Here is a 22340-nt window from a genome sequence, read left to right as displayed (position 1 = left end):
ACAGCACATTAGGAACCTCTGATAAACAGACAAATAGACAAGGAGTGGGCGGGGCAAGGATAAACGGCCCATTTGAAATAAATAAATATGTTTAGTATGATTATAAAGAGAAAAGAGCCTCATTAAGATAACATATAGGCCACAGAGCGAAGTTTTGTTTTCTTTACAATACTTTGGCTAATAGGTAGTTCTGCATGATTCACAGTTCAAAATAATCCGGCTTTGTCCCCTCAGTTCATGAAACATATCACACAAGAATTTTTAGTTCCCATCCTCCTCCCTTTTAGTCAGCCTTCCTCAGATTAGCTGCCCCTCCTGAGCAGGTGAAGAAATAGACCTTTCTTCATTTCTTCAGATATAGTTAAGGCAAACTTTGCTTTCAATCAAAACACGTTCCACGTTACATTCCTCTGATTTTTTTCAGACCGCAATCTTCAGAAACATTCGGGCCAGATTCTGTTTTGTTGAAACAAAGTCAGCACACTGCTATCTTATTCTAAAGAAGCTGCATCTATAGTAGGGAGCAGGGCAGACCTCTAATGTGTTTAACTGGGGATTCAGATTGCAATGCCACACAACCTTAACTGACCTCGATCTAAAGTGCACCGGGGAGAGCTTTTAAAGATGAGGCTCTGATTACAACTTCTGCTGTAGCATCGACGGATACATGGCCTTGAGAAAGCCAGGCAAGTGGCTACGATCGCAGGATGAAGGATTCTGGGGCATTTCTCTACTCTTGTCGTGCCTTCAGGACAATAATCAGTTATAAAGGGAAGACTTCTAATAAGACAAATGTGAACCGATCAAAACTATCCATCTATCTCCAGAAGCAACTTTGTGATTCTGCAGGGTTTGTCCTGTTCTCCAGTGTGGATGTACAGAGCAGTGAGATGAGCACTTTCAATTTGATTAAGAAGCTTAACATTTAAAGCTAATTAAAAAGAGCAAAAAATATTGAATCCAAAGGTAGTGCTGAGATTCTCAGGGGAGAGCAGTGTGGAGGTGAAGACAGGCACAAGTTAAGAGTCAAATCCTGCTCTTCTCTGTCCAGGACTTCAGTCAGTAAGATCATTTTAGCATCCCATTACAATGCATAATTCATTTAAATGATATTCAGCTATGATGCCAATTCATTTTACAAAGGGGAAATAAAGTTGCTCTTATTAAAACATTTACCGAAGAATGGGCCATTTAAATAATACAGACACACAACGTGTTCTTGGCAGCAAACATGCTGTTGTAGACTTGTGTGTTTGCACAGATGTACAAAGTCAATAGCGGACCTCAGGGCTGCAGTCACAAGTGAGGTCATCTGAAAACACTCGACTTGTTTAACCCATGGGCCACATACATCACATTCGCCACACTTCACTTCCCCTGCACAGAGCTGTAGAACCTAATGGATCTATAGAGGACAGGCTTCCTTCAAGTATTATCTGGCTCAGGATTCAATCTCAGGGAAATCAGGGAACGCTGATGGAAAGGCATAAAAATAGACTGCATATGCTGCTAGATGTGGAGGCTGAGGAGGTGGTGGGAGGCTGGACTGGACAGGGGTAAAGAGAAAGAATTTTCAGCACAGGACAAAAAAGAACCTGCATGGAAGACGTTGTTTGCAGGGTCACTGTGAATACACATAGCCAGAAATGTCTTAAATAATCCCTCATTGCACTGGGGTAATATGGGGTTCAGTACTTTCTTAACAGATATGTACAGAATTATTTGGAGATTTTGAAATTTAATATTCCGATGGATCGGAAATAAAAAAGGTTTTCCCATTAAGACACACAAAGGATAAACAGCCTTCCATAACATTTGCTATCTCCAGTTGTTTATGCACTCATACAGGCTCTGCCTGACTCTGCTCAGATCAGCTGGCTGTTGTGTTTCCAAACATAGGTGGCCAACTGGAAAGTTGCAGAGTGCGCTCTGGTACTTATAACATCACTGAAGGTGTTTCTCCCTTTTTTTTTTACTTTTTAAATTTTCATTTATTGGCATAAACGCCAATGCCACTTAGCAAATAACTACTATCGGCCGATAATACTGGCTCACTGATAAATCTCTCAGGCTCTAACCTTTAAAAGAAAATCTGCTTCTCGTAAAGAGACATGCCTGCAGAACTGTGGCTCTTAAACAGAAGGTCTGTTTCTGGCTTCAAATTAATTTTTAACTTCCTAGCTTTCTTTTTCAATATTTTTCAATATTAAAACACAATGTATCTTATGTCCTGTCTTATCCATATTTTATCTTGGTTGCAAATCAAGTTTCAAATAACAAAGTCAGTGTAGTGTCAGTATGTATAAGTAATCAATATTAGCCAAAATCTCAAGTGTCAAACTGCTGTAAACACTGATTTTTTTTTTTTTTTTGTACTCTTGGTTCTATATGATATCAGTGGGAGAAGACTTTTTATTTATTATTCTTTTTGTGAATCAGAAGAAAATTCACTTAAAGGTGAAGGAACTTAAATGATTTGTTTCAGAAAGAGCACAATCTAGTCCAGTATATGACAAATAAGGATTAGTTTGGACTGTGAATCATACAAAGCTACACTGGAAGAGTCCAAGAAGAAATGATGAGAAGAAATAAGATCATAATATTCCCCCTTTAATATAGTAAAAAGAAAAAGATCTTCAATAACATTTTCCAACTTGCAATTTTGTTGTGACCAAGCTGCAAGGTCAGTTTAGGCCAAACAACACCCTTTGTATTACTATCCATCCATCATTCTAAAGAAGCACTGCAACTACTTAGTGTATGTAGTAATGTGCTGTGATAAACTATTATGGATGTCCCCAGATAGGCTTTGGCCTCCGTGGCCCTCTCGCCAACAGCTGACAATAGTAATTACCTCCTTTGCCTTTCAGCTGCTCTTCTGTCAGCAGCGTAACACCAGAGCACACTTTGCTCTCCAATGAGAGTGTAGTGTGTTTGATGTGGAGCTATAGACTGAATGAATATAGACACTATGTGGCTCATCTCAAGCTTCCATCATTTACAGTTCAACCTCCACCTATGTGTGTTCTTCTTCCTGTGGCACGCCTCCATCTTCAGGCCCCTCCCCAGCCCACTCTTAATGTTTTAGAAAAAGAATTTGAGTGAGCACCGAGACACACCCAGCCTTCTCTCCTTACTTTCCCTGAAGCTTTATTAACAGCGGCATGCCACAAATGGGCACCATTCCCCCTTTAAGGCACTGTCTGATTTTTCAGCAAGCAGGAAACTCATCACGGCCATAAATTGTGAGTATCAGCAGTCTGCGCCCGGCCCTGCCGTTTCGCTCCGACTCCGAGGCCCCGCAAAGTGCTGATTCAGGTCGAAGGCAGCGCGCAGGCAGTGGCGGAGTTCACCACCAGCAGGCTCTCCATCACTTTGACGGCTCAATAAAAACCAGTGTAAACTATTAATTGGATCATTAATTATTGATGCTGTTTTTACTACAATTCAAGAGGTGAGAGCAGAAAAGAGGCAGGTCGAAACAATGTCTATGTTTAAACATAGCCACCATGCTACAAAGGTGAAACAGTATCATGTTAAGCTACTGGTAAGCTCAAAATATTAATCAGTATCTATTCTAATAAACTAACCCTAAACTAACCCTCTTTAATATGCCCAAAAACAATGCCTTTCAGGTAGAGAAAGGATGGATTAATAAGACAATCTTTCTCAGATCTAGCATGAGGCCAAACACTACAAACCCAGTAGGGTTACCGAGCTGCAAAACCTGATCCCAAAAGCCATTAATGAGGATGTAACTTAGGTTGTCACTACACAATGTCCACCTGTCTGCTGCAGTTAGCCAGCCATCCTCTCCTTTTCTGTGTGCTGGGCACTATTATGAGACTGCATGTCAGGGGAATCAATAAAGAGGAAAACACAGGGAGAGGACCATCGCAATAAATCAGTCTCCTACGTTCACAGACACAAGCCAGGCCCATTACAGTTGGCACACCCTTTCTCTTCCAGTCTAACTCGTCCCCTTCAACCCCCAGCCCCCCTCATCCTCCTTCTTTACAGATTCCTCCTCTCCCCCTTCTAGGTACCAGAAACTGGAGAGTGTGGGATGCTCGCTACTTAGCCTGCTGTTACACACCCATCTCGTTGTCCAGTCAAGCTGAATGCACAAACCCCCAAGATGCTGACGGGAACATATGGCAAAAAAAGTTGCTTTCCGCCCTCGTTTGTCTCACGTGCAATCGAAACCACTGCTCTTCGTATTGTTGGCAGATTTCTGATGCTATTTTTTTTTTCACTTTTCACTTTTTTCACTGTGGTAAATAATCAAAGTCCTTCTTTATGCTTCTTTTTTTTTTTTAAACAAAGCAAGAAGGAATATTTCTTCTCTCGCTCCTTTTTTAGGAGCATTAAAAACACCTGCTTGATCTGACCCAGCTGAAAAATATTTGAGGGTCACATGTGCACATCGGGGGTGGCGTTAGCTTTGAATGCACTTTCTAATTATTGCATAATTAAACTTACTACGCAAACACGTACACACTGTTTTAAAATAAATGGTTCAGTACAATTTGCTGACCCATTTATCAGACTCCCTGCATGCACCGAATCACGGCAGCCTTAGTTATGTCATAGATGAAAATAATTAATGAAACTGCCAATTAAAACTAAATAAAGCTCCACATAATCAGCTGTCTGAGTATGTTCTGTACCTAGCATAGGAAGCTATACTTATCCAGGTCAACAGTTCAACTCTTCCCTATGTTTTTTTCTCCTACGCAGCGTGACCCGCGGAGGAGGCAGGCAGACAGACGCACACAGAAACAACAGAAACTCTGACCCTCTAAACAACCTGCCTTCTCCCTATTTTTGCTCCACGGCTACCTGTAAATCTGGAAACTCCCACATCAATAATGTAGTGCCGGGTGCTCAGCTGCTCGCCTTAGAGTGGAGAACAGTTACATAACAGAGCAGGCCAACCAAATTCCACTGCTCTCCTCTGCATTAAACATTTCATCTACCATTCAGCGACAAAGGCGAGCTGTGCCACTGTACTTTTGTCCTTTCTATAGTCTAACCCCTAACACTCCTCCTCCTCCCTCTTTCCTGGTTTTACATCCCAGGAAAAGTTAAAGAAAAAAGAAAAAAGAAAAAAATCAATTCGCAATTACAACAACTGTCAACCAGGAGGAGCAGGGAGAAGCTGACGACTGCCTCTGATGTTGATTCTATGCAAAGTGGCATTTCTCTCAGTCAGTGTGTGCTTGCTTGGTGGGATGTTGTTTTTTTAATATATATATATACTTGAAGAAATGTGAGATGCAAACATATCAGTCACAACAGACGGTAAGAAAACCACTTCAGTAAGGGATCCACATTATTATTTTAAAGTTTAAGCAGTCCTTGATTTAAGAAATAAGTAAATAAATAAAAACCAGCAGAGCTATTTTTCTTTTCTTTTTTTGCTAAACTGAACTCCTTCGCAATACCAGCAAGGTATTGTCAATGCTAACAGCGCAGATACAATTTGCTGCAGGAACACATTTCTATATTCTAAAGTCAGCTCCCTTTGTTTCGGTTTACAGCCACAACTCCCAAAACATCTCGCTTTCTCCTCCTGCCTGTCCATTATGTAACACTGTCCATTAAAGAACACTGTCAAACAGCTGTGGCAGGACCTGGCAAATAGTGCCGTAACAGCAGCGAAAGCAGAGAGCCTTAAGATCAGCGGTGCTACGTCAGTTTCCAACTCACAGCCGCACGCACACATAAACCACCCATCCACACTGAAGCATGTCTGGCTGGCCTGTGAGCCCACAGGCCTCCTCCTCGAAGGCACCAAGAGCTGTTAGAGGAGATTCATTAACGACAAACAGAAAACACCGCAGTTCTCCGCACAGAAATAGGGCTCATCATTTTCAGTTTTTATAGGCTTTTATTGCACGTGTGCAATGGCTGGGTTGTTTTCTTGTTTGAAGATGAATGAAATGGCAGTAAAGACAGCCACTTTTAAGATGTTCAACCCCCCCCCCCCCCCCCCCCCCCCCAAAAAAAAAAAAAATAATACAAAACCTAAGAGCACTTATTTCTGGTTATGGAGCATTTTAAGAAGAAATTTTCTGCATTTAGATTGTTTAATGTTTTATGAGAATGTTATCTTTATTGAAAAATCTGTATAAACAGAAACATCTTTAAAGATTTTTCAGAGTGAAAATGATGAGCCTTAAAGATAAAAAATACATTTATAAACAGACACACACACACAGAGCACATGTACACACTGCAGACTGGGGAATCTGAAAGTTATACAATATATACATCTGCATAATCAACATCACTTGAAGACAGCAGCAATGATTGAATTACAGTTCAGTGACTGCTCAATAACAGTAAAGCAGAACGGCTTTAAGACTTCACAATAACAGCACTAATATGTGTGTATTTGTATGCTGTAAAAACCTTTTGATACAGAGAACAAGAAACAGAGAGAGAGCAGACAGTGAGGCTCGTGGTGTGCTGGCTCCTACCTTTTTCACTAACTGACTCACTCTCTATCTCCACATCCTCACAGCTGGTGTACTCCGGCGTGGTGGCCAGCTCCTCCTCCGAGCTGCTCAGTGACACCTGCCTCATCTTCCCTCCCTTTTTGGTTTTGTGGGGTTTGGGGGGTGGCGGGCGCACCGACTCCGACTGGTCTGAGCTAAGAGAGTCGTTCCTCAACATGCTCTCCATTTTCTCCCTCTTGGTCTTGCGGACAGCTGAACTGGGGTCCAAGTGGTGCTGCGGCCTCCTCATCATATCCCCACCTACCCCCAGGTCTCCTCTTCGCAGGTCCCCCGACCGGTCACCCAGAACGGGACTACGGTGTGGCGTTGGGGGGCTGTGGTTTCCTCTGTGGCCTCCGAGGCCAGGACCCATTGGCCCTGGTGAGGACCGGTCAACGGAGTAGGAGCGCTGTCCCACCATAGGCGGCCGGCGCTCAGTGAGAAGCTGACGCGACAGCCGGATGGGGCTGGGCTCATCTTGCTCCGTGTAGGCCAGGGAGACGTCGCTGTGGCGACGTTCGTGCCTTAGCCGGCCCACTTCAGCGTGCATCCTCATCTGCTCCTCGTAGGGCTGCGGCTTAACAGGGTAGCGTGCCAGGTTGGGATCGCTGCGATAGCGTGCCTGGAACTCTTCCTGGCGCTGCCGCTGGAGGTCATACTCACTGGGCGGTCCATCTAGCTCCTGGTCGAGTGGGTATTCCTGTGAGTGCCAGCGACCGGGACCTCGACGGTCCCGATAGCCCATTCGCGCTGCATCCATATCTGAGTACATGTGTGGGCCCCGCGGAGCCCGCCGAGGGTCCCCCTCCCCATAGTCAGACGGTGATCTAGGCATGCCGCCGTCCGTCGGGGCATACTGTGAGTGGTCGCCCCCCTCCCTTTGGTCGTATTTTTGGTTTGGATCCCTGGATGCAGACGGGCTTCGTTTCCTGCAGATCAGAAGGAGAGGAACAAAAGAAATTATTAGCCGGTCAACTGTAGACAAGATTTTCTCTCGTTCTAATTATATGATGTCTTTTTGGGCTGAAAGGTGTTTGCATCCTGTAGCTTCACTTTACTTTGGTCTGCACTGCACAGGTCCCAGTCCTTGTGAAAAGGTAATGATAGCCTGCACTGTTTCTGTCACACACACACACACACACACGCACGCACGCACGCACGCACACGCACACACACGCACGCACGCACGCACACGCACACACACGCACACACACGCACACCACACACACACACACACACACACACACGCACGCACGCACACGCACGCACGCACGCACGCACGCACGCACACACACACACGCACACACACACACACACACGCACGCACGCACACGCACACACACGCTCACACACGCACACCACACGCACACGCACGCACACGCACACACACACACACACACACAGAGAAGACTAAACTAAACAGCAGGATGTAGCACCAGTTCTTCCTCTCAGTCCAAGAAGCAAGAGGACACAAAATATACAATTCAAGTCATTTTACAATATGTGTTCTCAACACATGTGCTAAATGTGTGCTGAGAGTAGTGCACTGGTAAATGATTCAGTGATCCACCGGCTGTGTTTTTGTGCACATTACAATGCACATGAAGGGGTTGTAGGCAGACAATAAAAATATCTCTGTGTTCTGGTATTGATAAAAAAAGAACACAATTAAAAGCTGGAAATGTTGAAATGTTAGAAAGTACGCCCTGATTACGATCAGCAGCTTCATATTTCTAAAAATTAGGCGTCAATCGTTTTATTGTTGTCTGGTTGGAAGGAAACCATCCAGGAAGTGGATGAAAAGGATGGAGGGGGCTAACTGTGCATTAATGCATTTATTCTTTTGTTCAGAATCAATTATTCATAAGCCACTTTTCTCCTACATTTCTCCCACTTTTCCTCCAAAGTAATAATGACATTTTGGTGAGGAAAAAGCTCTGTGAAGCATCCCCTTAATTTTGTACGTGACAACTTTCCATAAATTTCAAAAGGACTCATAAATCACCGCTGCCAGCTTTGCTCACCAGCCAAGGTAAGGACTCCTCACATGTGATTGGCTGATTCACTGAAGGAAGGCTGGCCCTTCCCTATTGGATCACAGACTGTTCAGGTTAGTCAAAGCTAAAATGGATGTGCAGTACAAAAGATATAAGCATTGCGGTGAGGGACGTGTGGGCAAAGATGCTTTTTGTGGTCCCCGTGTTTGAATTTCTATGTTGTACACTGAATAATCTCACTAAAGTGCTAGCTCTGGGGAGAGACAGCATGATGAACGAGCGTTGCGTACAGTTCATGAACTGCTGTACAGTTAAATATGGGCTCTTAGAGAGGGGCAGAAGCTGAGCAATAGTGCAGCACAAAATGTGCTTCCCAGCAACGCTGGCACATAAAAAGCAAATTTTACTTAATTGCAAAAGGGACAAAATAACAAGAACAGGTCAAAAAGAGCATTTTAACATATTTACATGCAGCATACAAACATGACTGCCCATGAATGCTAATGTTATGCCATTAATGATGCTTAGGCAACAGTTAGCTGTTCATAACGACATTATAAGGTGAGGATGTCAGTGTTGTTTTTGCAGCAAAAAGAATAAATACTCCATGCATCCATTTCAGGGTTGTGTGTGGGTGTGTGTACGTGGCAAGTTTGCAATCTGCCTGTGATTTTTGGTCTTTACACTAGACGTAAAGGAAGCATTATAGCTGGTGAAAGCTGCTGAGACTGAGATGTTCTCCGTTTCTGAGACACAAAAGATGTTAATGCCATCTTTAATAACTGTCTGCATTTTTAAAAAAATCACAAACACTTAAAAACTTAACAAACACAGACTTTTTTACTCTGAGAGCTGGTAGGTTGGTAAGAAAATGATCTGGAGCCACACTAAAACTTAATTGGTACTTCCTTTGCCTCTCCTCTCCACCGAGAATCTTGAAATAGCAGTGTTTGCATTATCTTGCTGACTAACAGCCAAACAGACAAGCATGTACGGTGGTCAGACACGTACATGTACAGAGGTCAAACACACTCAACTTGAGAAAAACAATAAAACACAACAGAAATTAGAAAAAAAAACCAAACCTCTCAGGGCCACTGTTGCAAAGCAGGCACTGATCACATACCTTCGCCAAATAAGAACGACCTAGAGGAAGAAAAACTGGCCGCTCGAGTCTCTGTGATGCTGCCAGCTCACAGGAGTGACTTCTTTCTGTTTCACATCAAAACAAATACCTTCTATCACCAGTATCATGATTCAAAGATGGAGGAAAAACACACGAGGGTTGGTACATTATTCATGAGCTGTTTTCTGGACACTAACCGAGCTGCACTTCATTCACAAATTCAAAGTGAAGCAGCAGCAGAAATTAGGGGGGAAAGGCGGCGTGACATGGAGCTGAGGAAGGCGGGGGAGTGTGTGTTTGTGAGAAATCTCTCTTTATAGCCACTCTGTAATCACTGAGGTGTGTGTTTGTGACCGCGTGTGTGTTTTTTGAGTCGACTGCTTAAGGAATGCTCTCAGGATCTCTTTGGGGCTTCAGGCCAATGTCCTCTCCGAGACTGTCTTAAAACGCTACACCCAGAAAACACACACACATACTCATAGCAGCTGCACACAGTTCGCACAACATACATTAACAAACAGCTCTTTGACGAGGTCTAACACAACTTGACACAAGCATCACAATCCTCTGCTCCCGTTTAGCCTTGTATGTCCCTCCTTTCCAAACACAGAAATGTCTGTGCTCGCAAGCAAGCCAGTAAGCCCGTTGCACTCTATCAGCGTCCGCATCATGACTCTGCTGCTGCTGCTGTTTGTGCTTAAGCAACCTTCAATATATACACAACAGAGTGGTGACGCAGGGCTATGTTTTGCACTGTGCAATATTCTCTGCTGCTTCGACAGCCTCTCTCTGCATACACCTGAGTGCTGGCATGACACACTCTGCTGATCTTGGATTTGTATTCCATCCTCAGTGACTCAGACAGAGATGAAGAAAGGAGGGGCAAAATGGGAGAAGAGGTATCGACAAGGAATGTGGAATTAGGTGGAGCAAAAGTACGCAGATGCCAAATTACAGTAACCGTGTCCTGCAGTCGGACATTGCATCTGGTATGCGCGCCGCATTAAAGCATCATGTTTGTCAGGCTCGAGCATGAAGAGGCAGGATGTGACACCGTGGGATTATGATGCTTGCCAAGTTGCACAGAAGTCTGGCTGCGGCAATGATTGAGTCACGCACGGCCTCCTATCACGTCCCCTTATAGCGCAAGATTCATCCGCGTTTGCGTGATGCCAGAGCAGATTGATGAGCAGTGAATCGACCTAACGGGCCAACAACAGGGAGGCACGTGCACTTTGTGCGTGCTATGTTATGGGAATAGAGGCCAGGGCTTCTATACGCTCCTGCTGTGGGAATAACAGCAGCCTTTGTTACTGCTGTTGTCCTATGCTGAGCTAACTATAGAAATCCTCTGCTCTATCGTGGAGCTACAGACAAGGACGGAGATGGCAATAAGATTCGATTCATGCAAGGTGGTGCCGGAGCTTTTCAACTAAAATATAGAAGGTTTCTGACATCCCTTTGATGTCGCGTTATTACTGCTGCCAGGACAGCCTTGTACGCCTGCAGTGCTCTAGAGGTAATTCCAGTTAATCATCTTTTTCAAGTACACTGTCCTTATCAAAAGCAGCATAATGTATCAAATCCAGGGCTCAAAAAAAAATCCCCCCCCAAAAAATCATGGGATTACACTATGGCACCGAAAGATTAAAAAGTGCGACCCACAAAAAGATTAAAAGTGACCTGACATGCTCGTCATGATAAAAACCTTTATGTGATGTTATTTTCTACAAAGCAACACACAAAAAACAACTGGTGAAATTCCCTGATTCACTGCAGGGCGTAATGAGAGGACACTGCCCTATTCTCTCTCTGTCAAAAGCATCCACAGACAGAGCTCAGTTCCCAGGCTGTAAATGGACTAAATCGTCTAACTGTGTCACTCCCTGTGTGTGTGTGTGTGTGTGTGTGTAATTTTCCCTACACCCCTATACTCTGTATGATGGATATAAATCATAAACATTTGATGTGAATTTATGATAAATCTACAACATCATCATCACATTAAGAGGCTAAGCACACACACACACACACACACACACACACACACACAGCCAGTATGCTGTCCAAATTATACACTATTGTCGACTTAAATAATGAGAGATCATGTCCTCTCATAGCTACTTTAATAAGTGTTTTGTTGTTGTTTTTTTATCAGCAAAGAAAATAAAAAAATTTATTATTGAGGTTATTTCCACAGTATTTCCACTGAGCAAGGATTTTCTTCCCTGGATATAATTGTGCTGAGAATTTACTTCCCTTTTAAAACCGAAGAAATGCCACTGGCACGAAAATCAATAACACAGAGTCAATAAGGAAGCTTTCAGTGAGTGATGAACCCTTCACAGATGTCGCAGGATTCAGCTGCATGCGTAGGCACCCAGACACATGTACGCACTGACACACAGGCACTAATGTGCAAAAGAAACTGCAATGATGGAGTTGCTACTATGACAAGTACCCTCACCCAAGAAAAAAGTCAGCCACAAGTCCACTGTTCTACTGTAAAAAAAAAAAGAAAAAGAAAAAGAAAAGAAAAAGTAAAAGGACTGGATTACATCTGCTGTAATAACATAGGGGAAATTTAAATGTTCATACAGTTCCATGGAAAAATGCCTTCACTGCTAAATAACCTTTAAAGCTAAACCGTTTGAAAAAACAAAACAAAAAACATTTTCACACATGCTTTATCCAAACTGCTCATAACAGTCTAAATCCAGAGATATAGCCAGCCTTACTGAAAGTCACTGTTGAATCCTGGGATGTAGCTCAGTTCAAATCTCTGCCTGGCAGCTCCACGCAAACACATTCTGCACACAATCCCAGCGCGCACCCAGTCCGATCCACCCTACTACCGGAGCCTTGTTGTTTCCCAGATTCACTCTCCTCTAATACAAAAACTTGTGGTTTTCTATCTACCCACAGCAGATGATTCAGTCATGGAGCAGTGCTTTTCGGTGTGACACAGCTTCCGTTTGCTCCTGCTTCTGCTGAAGAAACATGTTAAATAAGAAAGCCAAAAGCAATCAAGGTGAAAATGCAACGCTGCCCCCGCGGGAATGGTGCCACCTCTACTTCACGTATAATGGAGAGCAGTCAAATGAGAACACATGAGCGGCGCTGCAGAAGCCCTCCTCTCTTAGAACAAATCTGGCCCGCTAATGACAGCAAAACAACCTGGAACTGTCTCGACTGAGTAGAAAAAAAAGAGGGAAAAAAAGCAGGGGGAAAAATGAAAATAAGCTGAGTGTGCATGTGCGTTTCGAGTGAGAGCAATCAGAGGAGAGGAGGCAAGAAGAGGAAAAACACCTCTAATGATCCATTTAAAGATGCAGCATCACTCTGCCTTCCAGGACTGACTCAGTTGGTAGCCGTGAATCTGAGACGCAGCAGCATGTCCGATCCTGTCGTACAATTAAACCAGCTGAAACCACCGAAGTAAACCGGACAGTTCAGCTGAATTTCCCAATATCCCAAATGAGGGCGTACCACCCGGATGACCTGCTTTGATTCCTACGGTCTGCTGCATCTAAAGCAACCTGCCACACTGCCGGATGAGCACAGATGACACACGTTTACAGTCCTGCTGCAGAAGCTTCTGGGTGGCTGAAAGTGAGCCGGCTGAAAGTGAGCCGACGGCGATGCCGTCCAACCCAGCGGCCACTCTGTCCTCTGTCTCGGAAAGGATTTACAGTCCTGGGCCTGATTACTAGCTAATGTCTATGACCAAGGACAATGAGGAGGCCTCACCTTATCTCATTCAGCCTGCAATTATATGACCAAACTGAACAAATGACATGGCTTATGCATTTTTCTTTTTTTATCCACTGGGCGGATTTTCAGGCATCAAATCAAATCTACACAGAGAGCGAGCGTGAGAGGGGGCAGAGAGGGAGATTTGGACGATAAGTCTACTCTGTGCATGTGTGCGGCTGGGTGTATTAAGACTGACTGTATCTGGGTGTTGCTAAGGTCACTCTTCTGCCATAGTACTTTTTGCATCTGTCTTCTCCATTCAGTTTTCCTCCGTCCTCACCTCCGCCCTCCTGTGCGGTGGGCTCTGAGTTTGGACCAAAGACACGCTACTACATGGTTTTTGTTATAGTTCCGGTGACAGCTGCCTGACGGGAGCAGGGAGTCAGGGAGGGCAGGCGGGAGATGGGTTGCTGACATGGTAAAGGAATAGTGGAAGTGTTTTATAAATCTGCAGTGGTTTTAAATAGAGTGTGCTGCGGATCTGCTTTCTGCCTCTCTGGGAAGTAAGTAGATGGCCTGAGACCATCTGTGATCACACAGTGAGCTCGAGCAGGACTCTGAATGCATTGAATGGACTCGTAAAAACTATACACTGTAAGCATCTTTACATTTCCCTTGTTGAAAATTAGTTTAATTCCACATACTTCAAGAAGACGAAGAAGTCAAAATAGTGCATGTCTGTGTTGGAATAATATCCTCTGTGGTGCTCTTAAGTGGTGCTCCCACTTCAGTCTTCAAGTACACCAAGGAGATTTTGTTCTATATTTTCACTCCAGCTCACCAGCTCTCCATAACACCTCACACTTGATGCTACCACTCTTCAGGTACATCTGCTTCTATTGCTTCAAGATGGCCTGTGAGTGATGTAAAATGATGAAAGCTGGACGGGTAACTAAGAGGAGAGAAAGTACTTGAGAACTGGATTATGAGCTGCCATGGAAATAAAGCCTTAGAAACCCCAAAAGCTTTTCCACCAAATCTATTTTCTTTCCATAATATGTAAAAAGCGATGATTCTTATAGATGAGCCAGTTTTGTTTTGGTGTCTGATCTTCTGTCTGGTAAGTACAATGAGTAAGTAGTGAGGAGATTATAGTTAACTGTGCTCCATAAAGTAGCAGTGATTTACTCACCTCTTTTCACTCTCTGTGTGTTTATACACCCCTCTGCATTTAATCATTACTTATTATTAATCTCTGGCTCTCTTCCACAGTGTGCCTCTAGTCCCGTCTTTCTCCCCTTTGCCCCAACTGGTCGCAGCAGATGGCCGCCCCTCCCTGACCCTGGTTCTGCTGGAGGTTTCTTCCCGTTTAAAGGGAGTTTTTCCCTCCCACTGTTGCCAAGTGCTTGCTAAAAGGGGCCATCTGATTGCTGAGGTTTTCCCTGTATTGTTGTCGGGCCCTTTTTTTACAATAGAAAGTGGCTTGAGGCAACTGTTGTTGTGACTGAATTTCTTAATATTTATTTTCACAAATACACCCCATAAACACTGGGTTTATCAAAAGGAAGCATCCAATTTCAAAAGGCTATGGAGCTTGTGGTGAAATTTATACTACATGGGTAAATATATAAGTTTTACATACAAAACTTACAATGTTCACAGGAGCTCAATGTGTCCCCCTCTGGATGCATGGCTTTTGTCCATATGATAGTCAGGCACGCCCCATACTTTTGCATGTCTGGAGTCACAGCAACCATGTGAAACTCACAAATCCTCTCTTTCTAACGTTGCATGTTTCAAGCTCTTTGATGCACCCTTAAAGTCTTGCAACTAGGATGGGAGGAAGTGTCTTGGAGTTTAAATGTGATTTGACCAAATTTTAAAAAGGTGTAAAATGCATACAGCAGCCATTTCCTGTGTCAAATCAGGCGACTGCAGTGATTCCAAGATATTTATCTGATACATGAGCATTTGTGTTGGTAACTTGGTAAACTGTTTGCCTGAGTGTCTGAGTGTAAAGACTGAATGCTATCCAATTGTAATCTGGCTAACACCCATCCATCCATTAACTTAACTGCTTATCCAGCCAGACTCACAAGGAGGGCTGGAGTCTATCTCATCTGGCATTTGGCGAAAGGCAGGGTACAGTCTGGACATTATGGCAGTCTCTCACTGGGCTAACATGGTAAAACAGGCTCAACTTTTAAATCCACCAAAGTTACCAAACATGCATGTCTTTGAAGGTTACAACACCATGTGATTGCAATCTGGCAAACAGAGGAACATACACAAGAGCATAACACTATTAAATATTAATCCTGCAAATGTTATTTTATAAACCTCTACGCTGATCAACTCACTATACACTTATAATTTATCAGCTTTTCTGTTTTTAATAAAGGTTAGTAAATAATCAGGCACATGCACAAAGCCTAAAAGCCCAGTTTCATTCACAGAAGCAGACTGCAGCCTCCCCCTCATTTCATCTCCCTGCTCTGTGGAAAGTTTTGTGTGTAGCAGGCAGACAGAGAAGTCGAGCAGCCCCACATCTATCAGCGCAGCTGACAGTGTCTGTACATCGGTGAATGTTTTCACTAATTGGCTCCAACAACACAGACTCCATCCTCCTGTCAGCACATAGACCAAGCGGTGCCTTGTGTGTTCATGCTATGTTTATACAGAGCATGGCTGATATATCTTCTGCACTGCACAGCCCGTTAGATCTCCTTTTTAAGAAGAGGCACTGCTAGTGCTCTATGTAGGCCAAGCCCCAGCAGAATATGCCATTAAGATTAGCTACAAGTCAGGACTGCTACGCTGCTGCATATTTCTCCTCACCCTATAGAGAGAGGTTAGAGGAGCAGAACATGTGCATGTTTTTTTTTCCTATACTGCCAAGACTAGCAACCATAAAACGTACATCACAGCTGATTTTCTTTTTTCTTTTTTAATGACCCATGTGGAGCAGTGAAACAGCCTGACAGTATGTGGGGTCAAACTTGGAGCAGTATATGAGCACTGTCTTCAATTATCCTTACTGATTTCAGCTTGACTAAACCAAAGCTGTTTAACACAGAAAACTGTTCACGGCCAAAGTGTGTGTGTGTGTGTGTGTGTGTGTGTGTGTGTGTGTGTGGAAGGGGGGGGGGGGGGGGCTCTGGAGAGCCTGGAGGCAATCAACACCCCAACACCAGTCGGTAATTATGCTTTATTTCTGCCAAGTGCTTGAACCTACAAAAAAATGCATGTGATTGGTGTTGATCTGTGACCATGCCATACTGCTACGTCACCACATGAAGGGCATCATAATCCTATCCACCCCCTCTAAAGGAAACACATAACTGCCTGTTTGACACCATCTGGGAAATAAAAAGTGGCTTTTTGGTTTGAAGAAAAAAATGGTACTTTACTTGTTTGTGGGCCCATTTAAGCTGGGATCTTCAGAGCTGTCAGTGCATTTGAAAACACGCAAATAATGTCTGGCCTATCATGACTTACTGGGATAGTTGAGAAAAACACACCTATCCATGTTTTTTGTGGGTATATATGTATATAATAGCCACTAAAGTTTGCTTCCCACCAAAAGCTTTTTTAGATAGCACTTTAAAATCATTAGGGGAATTGCATCAGAACTCAAAAGGTGAATTTCTGTTCCTCAATGGCTTTCTTGTTTTTGTGTTTTTCTCACCATATTCTGCATTGTTTAGCATGACACAGCAAGTCCTTAAAATTCAACATCAAAATCTTCAAAGTTAGAAAAAAACTCTTTTCTTTTAGGACTCAGTAGAGTCATGTACCTGAAAAAAATAGTATTTCACACTCTGTCTGGTTGAAAGTTTCAAGTCTGTTGCACAACTGACTGTATCCATTACTAATGTCACAGCGTACTGACATAGCCTGCGTATGTTGTTACATCACTGTACTGTTTGCTGAAACAGACTGTATAAAAATGATGGACATACCCACATGGTCTGACATCTGAAGCTAACTGCTTTCAACCTGCATTCTTTCTAATAGTCAACAGGGGGCAACTCCTCTGGTAACATGATCCTACTTGTCACTCGAGATATGACTCGAGTGACAAACACTGTCCTAACAGGTTTACAGCATCAGTCCCTAGCCTGAAGTCCTACTGAACACAACATCAAGAGGGTTTAGTGACCATCATACAAACCTGCAGTGTCCCAAGTCTATTCTTCACATATTTAAAATGCAAAACTTGATTTTTCAAACCAGTTACAGTACCTAACAATGTCTACATCTATCTTTTACAAACAGTGTATGGCCAGGGCTTAGGCATTTTCACAAAGTGCTCTGTGTAGGGGACGTATCGAGATTTGTCTTTGTATATCGTAACCCAGCAATTTATACTGTAACAAAACGCTGGGTTGTATTTCTGCAATGGGGAAAAAAAACATTTTAAGAGCCACTTTCTCCCCCATCTCGTTCTCTTTGACACACTCGTAATTGCACACACACACACACGCACACACGCACACATTTCTTCTCAGTTCTGCTAAGTATGCATTTTTCATTCCAGTGAGCGGGCTGCATTCAAAATCAAAGGCAGTGACGCTGCACGGCTGTCTGGCTGCACAGAAAGTGAGGAGGTAATGAAAAAAGCTAAGGGGTGAGTCAGAGGATGCTTTAATAATCCTTGTAACCCAAAATAACATCTCTGGGGCTGGACGGACCAATGACCCTCTTGGGAAACCGGCAGCAGTCCAGGCTGGTCTGGACTCCTCACGTCTTTCCTTCCATTACCCCCAACCTACACACACACGTATACGCCCCCACCCACACTCATCTCTCTTTTTTTCTACCAATGCTTCTCAGTCTATTATAGTCACCAGATAAGACTGCAGCAGCACAGCACGACGCGGCAGACAGCCAAGCCATCCCTGTAACAAATACAGAGCAAGACTAAGCAGTGTGGAGGGGGTGTGTGCACTGGATTTGTACAAAGTGTGGTCAAGTCAGGAAGGGGCATTAACTCTGTTCACAGGTGAGCAGGCATTTCTTTGATTACTGATGATAAATGGTGATGAGTCCAAAGCTAAATAGCTCTTTATGTTAGGTTCAAGGTTGTGTCTCCATTGTTCAACATTACACTCTGCCTCATGTAACAAATGTAGGCAGAAAATGAGTCCATCATCTTGTATTACAGGCACCACTCTGATATTTCAACAGGAAGCCTGTGGAGTCATTTGACATTCTTAAATTCCATCTAATCAGAGTCATGCTTGCTCTACTTATCTTTTTTGACAGGTTACAGCCCTTAAAAATCATAGTGCCGCTAACTATAAACGCACAAGCTAGCTGCTGAGGTCATCATCAGGTTGTTTTTTTGTAACCTTAGCTCACGTCTCCCAACAACATAACATTTTGATAATAATTAACACGGTGAGCCCGTCCATTACTCATTCATACACTTCATATTTAACAAACAAGCACACAATGGCAACTGCATCAGCAATGCTGCAGCAACACCAGCATCGTCTTCTAAAGCACCGCTGCTTCGCTTCTCTCATTAGTGTGTTAAAAGCATTAGGCTCAATCGCTCGTGTGAGTCACTGTATATGTATGAAAAGCAATATTTATTTGGTGCACTTAAAACAAATGTTCTTTCATGGTGATAGTGGCTCCGCTGTGATACTCAGCAGTTCCACTTGAACTGGCCTCTTCTGCCGTGAGAGACAGCATTGCCTATCACACAAAGTATCATTTATTTATTCAATTAATCATTTATTAATGTGTTTGTTTAAATAATAGCAAAAAGGTGGGAGGTAGTAAAAGCTTTACTCAGTGGAAAATCTGAAGCAACCAGTCAGAGAGTAGCTTCAGGTCACCTGCTTGGCAAAGAACTCCATACACATGTTTGGCTGGAGGCCGTTTTATAATACAGGAACTATATTTACAGAGAAATGAACCAAGTAAATGCGAATAGTCTTTGTAAGGAATGCACGACTAAACACTTTTTTTGGTAATATATACCTATTTCATGTTTAATGGTACTCACTGAGCTCATTTCTAGCAGTTCAGTTCAGCCTTTATCCACTATGTAAAACAAGCTGTTTAATCCCTTCTCCATTCCTTTAAACCAGCTCTATTCTGACTGGCTATCCCTAGCAAACAAACTATTTGATTGGCTGGTGGGTGGGGACGGAGCTATGAGATGACCACATAAGTGATATCCACTATCACTGATTTCATACAGGCACCTTATTACTTCAAATACTGGCCAGGTTTAATTTGAGCACCCAGCAATGTACTATTATATACAGTATATGACAGAAATTAAGGATGAGCATTACAGGTTTCCTTTAAGTAGACTTTTTTTCTGGATAACTGAAAGGTGGGGGCACTCCAAGCCCCCTAATATTAACCAGCCATTGCTGACCGTAATACTGAATGCTGAAACTGCAGGTGACTCTACATAACTAGTTTGGCTGAGACAAAAGAAAGTTGATTTTAGAGCGCTGTGGGCAAACGTCCTACACACCACTGAAGCTAAACCTCCACACTGCCTGACCTTAGCTGGAGTTTTTCAAATAGCAACAACAAAAGCTACCTGCACTGTAATGTTTAGACTATTACTAGAAAACTGTGTGTGTGTCTGTGTATGTTTGAGTAACAGGAAGACAACTTTTTTCTAACAAGAAATGAGGACACGTTGAAGTTTAAATCTTATAATATATGAGAGCACTCACTGTATTTCTTTCTTAATTCTCTTTTACCTCCTACACACTTGCAGCTTGGAGGTGGTTTATCACAAACTGAGGCCTGAATGGGAACAGACTGCCATGGAAAGGCGGCATAAGTGCTCTCCAATTACATCCACAGGGAAGGGAAGCCACTGCAACTGAGTTACCCCGATGCATCTCTGTGGCAGGGCCTCGGGCATAATCAAATCAACCTGTGTGCTACTGGCAGTGTTGTTCACTGGTTGTCCAGCTTAGAAAATGAAACTGACTGCAAGCTGACTGAGATCGACACACAAAGACTTTGCATCCAAGAGCCTATCTAGAGTGAGACCCTGCATACGCAAAGTGAATACGTTTTAAACGGTCCATCTGTAATTGGTTTCATTTCAAAAAAAGAATTTTGTTGTAATAAAATTAAACTAAACACAGCAGCAGAGAGTAAAAGACTTTTATTTGAGACAGCATGCTTAGACATGCTGCACCTCAGGGTTTGGGCTACTATGTGCCAAGGGCGAGGCATACAGAGCTACAGGAGTGCAGACGGCCAAAATAATGGGAGACGTGTACCAAAGTTTTTACTTGAGGACAATCTTGACAAGACACAAATGAACAACTACAGGCCGATCTCAAATCTCCCGTTTTTAAGTAAGATCATTGAAAAAGCAGTTTCTCAACAGCTCAGTTACTTCTTAAAACAGAATAATTGCTACGATGCCTTCCAGTCAGGTTTTAGACAGAACCACAGCACTGAAACCGCTCTGACCAAAGTGTTCAATGACATATGTCTGAATACAGACAGTGGAAAAATGTCAGTCTTAGTTTTACTGGATCTCAGTGCAGCATTTGATACAGTTGACCACAACATATTACTCAAACGACTGGAGAACTGGACAGGTCTTTCAGGAACTGTACTAAATTGGTTCAAAACATACGTAGAAAACAGGAAATACTTTGTATCAATAGGTAACTTCACATCTGAGCAGACAAGTATCACATGTGGAGTTCCCCAAGGTTCCATCTTGGGACCCCTTCTGTTTAACATCTACATGCTCCCACTGGCACAGATTATAAACAACAACAAAATAAACTATCACAGCTATGCAGATGACACACAAATATATATCACAATGTCACCAGGAGACCGAGGCCCTGTACAGGCTCTTGGTAAATGCATTGAGGAAATCAATGACTGGTTGTGCCACAATTTTCTCCAGCTAAACAAAAACAAAACTGAGGTAATAGTCTTTGGCGCCAAAGAAAAACGATTACAGGTCACCAGAGAACTTCAATCTATACATCTAAAAACCACAAACCAGGCGAGAAATTTGGGTGTAGTGATGGATGCAGACCTAAACTTAGAGAAACACATTAAGACAATAACAAAGTCAGCTTACTATCACCTCAAGAATATTTCAAGGATAAAAGATCTGATGTCTCAACAGGACCTGGAAAAACTAGTCCATGCATTCATCTTTAGTAGGCTTGATTACTGTAACAGCATCTTTACAGGTCTACCTAAAAAATCAGTCAGACAACTACAGCTCATTCAGAACTCTGCTGCTCGAGTCCTCACTAAGACCAAAAAAGTGGACCACATCAGTCCAGCTCTGAGGTCCTTACACTGGCTGCCTGTCCGTCAGAGGATAGACTTTAAAGTTCTGATGCTGGCCTATAAAGCTCTGAATGGTTTAGGACCAAAATACATCAATGACCTCCTGACCCAGTATGAACCATCCAGATCCCTCAGGTCATCTGGATCCGGTCTTTTATCAGTTCCCAGAGTCAGAACCAGACACGGAGAAGCTGCATTCAGCTTTTATGCTCCTTATATCTGGAACAAACTCCCAGAAAGCCTCAGATCAGCTGAAACACTCAGTTTATTTAAATCCAGGTTGAAGACTCACCTGTTCTCAGCTGCATTTGAATAAAGCACCAAATCCACACTTTAAGCTTAAATTTCAAAACTTACATTAACTACTGATTTTATCTACTGTTCTGATTTTATCTGTTTTGATTTTATATACTGTTGTTTGTTTGTTTGTTTGTTTGTTTGTTTGTTTGTTTGTTTGTTTGTTTGTTTGTTTGTTTGTTTGTTTGTTAATTAGTTAGTTAGTTTATTTGCTTGTTTTAATCAATTTTAAATCATGCTTTTTATTTGTTCTTGTTTCTAATGTCTCTGTAAAGCACTTTGAATCACCTTGTTGTTGAATTGTGCTATACAAATAAACTTGCCTTGCCTTGCCTTGCCTTGAGCTACCACATTACACAACCTTATTCTCAATGCTGATCGTGGATCAGTTTGCAAAGCATTTTG

General features: G+C 42.9%; 1 protein-coding gene across 5 annotated transcripts in view; it reads right to left on the bottom strand.

The window, feature by feature from the left end:
* rims2a (regulating synaptic membrane exocytosis 2a) overlaps positions 1-22340 on the bottom strand; it is a 155511-nt gene that overhangs the window by 70375 nt on the left and 62796 nt on the right. For 4 of the 5 annotated variants that reach the window (XM_080895930.1, XM_080895923.1, XM_080895924.1 and 1 more), the window contains one exon: positions 6486-7432. In XM_080895930.1, coding sequence (XP_080752056.1) covers positions 6486-7432 — 947 coding nt within the window. Of the gene's footprint in view, positions 1-6485; positions 7433-22340 lie in introns of those variants that run through there. The other variant, XM_080895926.1, reaches the window with a different exon arrangement.

Source organism: Rhamphochromis sp. 'chilingali', assembly GCF_963969265.1.
Source record: "Rhamphochromis sp. 'chilingali' genome assembly, chromosome: 11".
Taxonomy (NCBI): Eukaryota; Metazoa; Chordata; class Actinopteri; order Cichliformes; family Cichlidae; genus Rhamphochromis; species Rhamphochromis sp. 'chilingali'.
This window is presented reverse-complemented; position numbering and strand designations above follow the sequence as displayed.